The following is a 6599-nucleotide window of genomic DNA, read 5'->3' as shown; positions in this document are numbered from 1 at the left end:
TCTAGAACAAGCCTCCCAATGATAAAGGATTCTAAAAGTGATGGGAAATAAGGTGAAGGGAGCAGGATGGAGATGTGGACACGGGAAGGAAGTGGAGGGTACATATCTCTTCAAGAGAAACGGAGAAAGCTCTAGGGCTGGCAAATCAAATCAGTTAAGGAAAGGGAAGGTTCTGGAGAAGAAAGCTCATAGGGTAGGGAAGCATCACTTCTATGGGTGATAGAAGTTGTAAGATGGGAGGGATTACTGCTCTATAAGACATTCCCTGTATTTCTCCAAACTCCTGTGTTCTTTCTTCTCTTCTAAGCATCGGATCCTTGGGTAGCTCATAAGAGCTAGGACAGGCAGCTACAAATAATGAGGCCTGGAGTATCCTGTCCAAGTGCGACTGCGTTGTAATGCTTTTAAACCTGATTTTTCCCAATTATCTGACCACCAAAAAGCTTTCAATCTTTCTGGTTATCTTGCCAACAGTGAAGAACCCCCTCTCAAATCTCCATCTGTTTCTCAGGCTTCAAAAGCTCTAGTCAGAGTAGTACTCAGTGTGGCCGCAGAGAGCACCGCAGGTCCTATTCTGGTGCTCCCTGAAGCCACCAGAGAAATAGTTCATAAGCCAGGAGATCCCCTCCCTTCTACTCTCAAATACCCATTGGAAACCAGAGAGGAAGATTCTAGAAGGTTCCAGTCATCAGCCCTGGCTCCCATGAGCTTATCTAATCTGTTCACCTAATCTCTCTGGCAGTTTGAGGCTCCCAGAAGGGTGGAGGAGAATCCCTAGAACCACAGTAGAATTCTCTGAGAACCAGAGTAAACACTCAACATTGAGTTTGAAACGCCAGAACCCACACGAAATCCTAACCAACTTCTAAGAACACCAGACTCCATGTTTCCACGGTGAGGGGTTTCAGAGCAAGAACCACAAAAACCAGGCGTAAGAACCTATCAAACCAACCACCAGCCAGAAACAAAACAAGACAAAAAACAGGCCAAACCAAAACTTTATGCTATGAAAACAAGAAATAAAATAAGGAGATTTATAGGCCGGCTGATTGTCAGCAAACACAATATATTTACTGTATTAGCATTTGCTCACAGTGCAAATGGTACAACATTACACCATTTCAATATTTCAGGTTTTAAAAATGCTGTTTTCATTAACTATATTTTATTGGCATAACAATGTGACAAAGGAGCAAATGAAATGTTGGTGAAGAATTTCACCTTTTCACGATAACAAGCATATTTTTTTAACCTTAGTATAAGGTACTATAAATCCAAGAAATAAAAACATCCACAAAATATATTACATCTGGTTTGTCTTTTTCTAAGTACTCAACTTTATACAAAAGTCTTTCAAAAAATATCATTCCCCATAGGTTTTCCTGTTTAAAACCTGATTTTTTTCTCTCAGTTCACATAAGTTAGAGTGCATTTTCTTTTGCTGTTTTTTTCTTAAAACATGCAGACATATAAAAAATCTGGATAGCACAACCTTTTGGCAACAAAGCTATTTTTCTCTTAGTTTAGCTTAAATGTCTGAGAACAGTTTTATTAAAACAAAGGAAAACTCAGAGTTATCATGCAGTGACATGCATATACCAGAAGGAGTAAGGAAAAAATATTAAAGGATATCTGATTCCTCCTTCCAGCTTTGAAGTGACCAAAATTTTTGTTTTTAATAATCATCACATTATAAAAAGTATTCAGCAAAATACTGTCTCTGCAAAGAAAGATTTTACCCTTCAGCTGAAAAAATATGGGCCCTCGCGGCAAACTTCATCCACTTCTCTCTCCTTCTACAAAAAGTCCAAGTACCTGGAAGTCCACAAGTCCCCTGCTCTTTGATTTTTTTCCCCCCTTTCGCTAGACTCCTTTAGTATTATCTATCCGCCACCAAAAAAACCGGTGCTTTTTTCTTTAAAAAAAAAAAAAGAGTGGGAAATGCATAAAGTGACTTTAAAAACAGACATTCTGTAAACTCCAGACCTTTGTTCCTTCTCTCTGGGCAGCTTACTGACCACAGGAGAAATAACGCTAACAGGGAACAGTACATTCAGGCAAGACTGCACTGGAAGCTGTGTCAGAGAGTAACCTTCCCTACTACTCCACTTCCAAAGAGTCACCCCTGTGTGGAGGAGGCTGGGGAGAGGGGGTGCCTGAGAAGAGGTGAGGTAGGGCGGGGAGAAGGTGAGACTGGGGTATGGAGAAGATGTGCCTCATTCATCAACATGGATTAATGCAAACATCCCCATAGCTTTGAGGAAAATTTGGACAGAGATGTGTGTATATGTGTGTGTATGGATGCATATATACATACTCACACACACATACACACATGTAGATATAATCTCATCAGTTAAATTTTTCATAAAAAATAAATCATTTAAAGCTGTAAATGCCTACAAATTCTCTTTATTCCGGTGCACTGCACTGGATAGCCAAGTGCCTTAGAGATTTTATTTTACTAGGAATACATATTGTGTGCATGTTATATATAAATGTATATATGTGTGTGTGTGTAGACACACATATATACATACACACACACACACACACCATATTCATAAATTTGAATTCTACCTGTTGTGTTGGTGATGACAGAGAGAGAGGAAAAAAAAGGCTGCATTCCCATTAATCGTGGGAAGAGAAATGGGTATGTGAGTGAGAGAACAAAAAGATGGCAAAATGGGGTGGTTGGTTGAGGCCTGCCTTTTTGGAAAAAGATTTGGAAAGAGATGGGAAAAGGCTTAGAGGGGAGAAGGGAGAGGAGGGGGAAAAAGGGCAGAGGGCAAACTCAGGAACAGAGATTTAAAAATCTCTGGGGCCGAGGAAACACATTTGTTTTAAAGGCAGGTTCAGTGATGGCTGCTTCTTCTCCCCGAAGATCAAACTGCCCTGAGGCCTTGAGAGGGAAGCGCTCGGAAAAGGAGGGATTCTGAGGGGCCAAACCCTAAGCGGCGGTAGCAGCACCGCGGCGGCGGCACCCGAGGCATTTCTGTAAGAAACATTATTTCGGAGCAGATGGAAGACCGTCTCGTCCCGCCACGTGCAGGCCCCCAGCGGCCTGGGGACCCGAGGTGGGGAAGAGTTTGGGGTGGACATAGCCCAGTTCAGCTCAAGAGTCCCGCACACACACGTACGAGCGCGCGCGCGCGCGCGCACACACACACACACACACACACAGAAACACACACGCACACATACACTCACGCGAGCACGCACACTCGCGCGCATCCCCGCACGCAGGCGCGCGTGCGTGCGGCGGGCAGCAAGCTCTGCGCTTTGGTGCGCTCCTTACCCCCTCCCCCTCTCGGGTCTTCGATGGGGAACCGAGGGAGACGTAGGGGGAACCGTGAGGTGCTTGGGTCCAGCGAGGCTTGGGCGGGCCCAGCCTTCAGTCCCCCGCAGGTCCTTGGCCCGGCCCGGCGGCCCCTGGATCAAGACGATCCCAACTGAACAAAGCGGGCTAGACGCCACCTTTCCGCCCCCACGCCTTGGCTAATGGGGGGCAGCAAGGGGAAGGCGCCTCCTGCCCTGGCCCCCGACCGTTGGCCGGTGTGAAAGGGTGGAAACGGGGGACAGCGAAGGGAAACAAGGGGCCTTACGTCCATGGAGAGGCCAGGGCGCGGCCCCTGCGCCTCCGTGGCTAGCTTTCCGGCTGCATTCAGGCCAGCAGCCGGGAGACACTGAAGGGGAAAAGTGTGATCTGGGGGCCCGAGCCTCAGGCGCAGGTGGTGACCACAGGGGCCAGGGACACCGGGGCCGCCGAGGACGCAGAAGGCGCACCCCCCTTCTCCGCCTTCTTCTCCTTTTGCTTGAGGTGGATTTTGGCGTGGCGCTTGCGCTCGTCGCTGCGCGCAAACTTGCGCCCGCAGAATTCGCAGGCAAAGGGCTTCTCGCCCGTATGCGTGCGGATGTGAGTGGTAAGGTGGTCGCTGCGGCTGAAGCTCCGCATGCAGATCCGGCACTGGAAGGGCTTGTGGCCCGTGTGGATGCGCAGATGCCGGGTCAGCTCGTCCGAGCGGCTGAAACGGCGGTCGCAGCCCTCCGCCGGGCACGCGTGGGGCCGCTCGTGTAGCGGGGTCTTGCTGGGTCGGTTGGGGTACTTGCGGGGCCGGATGGGCTTGAGCGTGAGCGGCGGCTGGGGCAGGCTGCCAAAGCCCGGGTGGATCTGCTTGTCTTTGAATGCCTTGATGGTCTCCAGGGGGGTAATAGGGGGCGGGTTGACCCGGATGGGGTCCATGCCCTGGAAGGGCTTGTGCTCCGGAATGGAGCCCATGTCGTTGGGGTGGTGGTATAGGTTGTAGTCAGGAATCATGGGGAAGAGATTGCTGTCCAAGGCCGGTTTGGCCGATTGGTAATCCTGGGGGGAATAGGCGAGCCCGGGGTTGCCCTGGGGATCGTGGAAAGACACAGGCTCCGAGTAGAGATCACTGCAGTTAGAATAGGGGGGCAGCGCCGGATACATGGCCTCCACTTCCCCCTGCGGCGGCTGCACCATGCTGGCTGTGGAGGTTTGCGTGCTGAGTGCCCCAGAGGCCGGGGGCACCCCCAAGATGCCGGCGCTCATGAGGCTAATGATGTTGTCCTGGCACCAGTTGGAAGGGGAGTCAAAGGCGAACTTTCCCAAGTAGGTCACGGTCTTGTTGCCAGGGGCTGGCTGGAAGGAGCCCGAATAAGAGAGTTCCGGGTTGGGCTTCTCGTTGGTCAGACCGATGTCCATCACATTCTCTGCGGAGAGCGGGGGAGAGAGGGGAGGGGTGAGTGAAGCCGAGTCGGCTCCCCGGCAGGGGCGCCCAGGTCCTTGCCCAGGTGTGGAGGTGCGGCCGGGTGGAGTGCGCAGCGTATGGGGTAGGCTGCGCCAGGCGCAAAGCGGGCGGTGCCGCACTCCCGGGCGCAACCTGGATACAGGAAAATACTACTGATCGGGGTGTGGAGTGGCTGCTGCACACACACCGCACACGCCGTACACACACACTCCCGTACCACACACACACACACACACACACACACACACACAGGCGCGAGCGCGAGAAGCATTGTTGTTATTCCCGAGGTGGGGCGGGCAGGTAGCTGCAGCTACAGGTAGTTTCAGACCCGAAGCACGCCGGGCTCTCGCTCTCCAGCGCACACAACTCGGCCTCTTCCCCTAGCGCTGTCCGCGCCGGACCCCGCGCCTCTCCTGCCCCGACGAAGCCCCCGGTGCGCACTGCGCCCGGGGAGCTGACCCGGAGTGCTCCGACGCTTTGTCCGCGGCGCGTAGAGGGGTGCTGTCCGCAAAGGGAGCTCTCCCGCCGCCTCCCCCAGCCCCAGCCTCCTCCGGGCCTGAAGGAGCTTTCGGCTTTTGCTGGAGGGGGAAAGCCCAGCCTCAGCTTAGCGAGAGTGGAGGGCGGCGGAAAACCGGCCGGTGTCTCCATGGCGGGAGTGGCCGCTCTTCCCAAGCTCCTCGGTCCGGGGATTGTCCCCTGTGGCAGCCCCCGCGCGGGTGGGCCCCCACCTTCTCCCCTCCCCGCCGTCCCCACACCCCCACGGCTTTGCTGAAAGCCCTGGAAAGGCAGCGTCGCAGTACCTCTCCCACCGCGGGGACTCCACGCCGCACATGGCTCCATCCCGGGTGGGAGGCTGAGGGAGTAAGCGGGGAGAGCGCGGGTGAAAAGGGACGTTGGGCTCCTCCTGGGAAAGGGGGCGACAGCATTACGCCTTGCGCGCAGCCCGGCGATCGCGCCCCCTAAGTGGAGAACCCCAGAGCCGCTTGCACCTACCTCCCTTCGGTCGGCGGCTGCCCCCACCCGGGAGAACCGAAGCCTCTACCGTGGCGTCGCCAACCGAGCCTTCCCGATCGGGGAGGGCGGGAGGAGTGGGTGGGAAAAGCAACTCGCCCCCCGGAAAATTCCCAGCGCGCCCCCCATATCTCCATCCATCCATCCATCTATCCATCCATCCATCCATCCATCCATCCATCCATCCATCCATCATCGCTAGCTCGTTCCCTCCTCCTCTTCCTCTCTCCCTTTCCTTCCTCGCCGCCTCCCCGCCGCCCTTACCTGTAGCCATCTGATTGTAATGGGCTACCGAGTCGCTGCTGCCAGAAAAGAGGTTGAGCGCGCTGGGGATCTCCTCGGGGTACAGATTGTCAGGCAGTTGGTTTAGCAAACTGCTCATGGTCACCGGCAGCTTCTCGGCGAGTTTGCCGGTCATAGCACTCCCGAGCTGCCGCCGCCGCCGCCGCCGCCACCGCCGCCGCTCGCTCTTAACGCAGCTTCCAGGCAAGCGGCATCGGAGAGGCGATCCGTGGTGCAGGGGAAAAGCATGCGAGAGGGAAAGTTCGGGAGGAGGGGGGAGGGAAGAGGGGAAGGGGTGGGCCTGGGGAGGGGATCTTCTCTTTTTGGGGGGTGGGTGGGAGAGAGGGCAAAGGAGGGTAATCCTCTTGGGTGCCTCAGCTGGTGCCGTAAGAGGCTGGGTCGTGGCGTGGGGGGGGGGGCGTGTGCGGGGTGGGTGGGTGGGTGCTGGGCTGGGGGGGATCTCGGCCCAAGGGGGTCGCACGCGGCCTCAGTATTGATATCACAAACAGACGCGCGCCCGCGGCCCCCCCGCCCCCC

The 6599-nt window shown here is 54.5% G+C and overlaps 1 protein-coding gene across 2 annotated transcripts; it reads right to left on the bottom strand.

The window, feature by feature from the left end:
* Positions 1 to 2529: 2529 nt before the first annotated feature.
* Positions 2530 to 6342, bottom strand: EGR3 (early growth response 3). Of its 2 annotated transcripts, none has more exons than XM_065879385.1 (2): positions 6045 to 6342; positions 2530 to 4731 (listed from the first exon to the last, which is right to left on the bottom strand). In XM_065879385.1, exons 1-2 carry the CDS (start codon positions 6196 to 6198, stop codon positions 3722 to 3724), a joined length of 1164 nt encoding a protein of 387 aa, XP_065735457.1. In that variant the 5' UTR covers positions 6199 to 6342; the 3' UTR covers positions 2530 to 3721. The 2 variants fall into 2 exon arrangements, with proteins under 2 accessions (XP_065735457.1, XP_065735458.1); XM_065879386.1 differs by lacking the exon at positions 6045 to 6342 and adding an exon at positions 5570 to 5609 and having other exon boundaries at positions 3722 to 4731.
* Positions 6343 to 6599: the final 257 nt, after the last annotated feature.

This window comes from Phocoena phocoena, chromosome 6, assembly GCF_963924675.1.
Source record: "Phocoena phocoena chromosome 6, mPhoPho1.1, whole genome shotgun sequence".
NCBI lineage: Eukaryota > Metazoa > Chordata > Mammalia > Artiodactyla > Phocoenidae > Phocoena > Phocoena phocoena.
This window is presented reverse-complemented; position numbering and strand designations above follow the sequence as displayed.

Excerpts from the sequence above, each read along its gene's own strand:
- EGR3 (XM_065879385.1), bottom strand. The coding sequence starts at position 6,198 with ATGACCGGCAAACTCGCCGAGAAGCTGCCGGTGACCATGAGCAGTTTG. Across the intron at positions 4,732-6,044 it reads TTACAATCAGATGGCTACAG|AGAATGTGATGGACATCGGT; the intron begins GTAAGGGCGGCG and ends CGCTCTCCGCAG.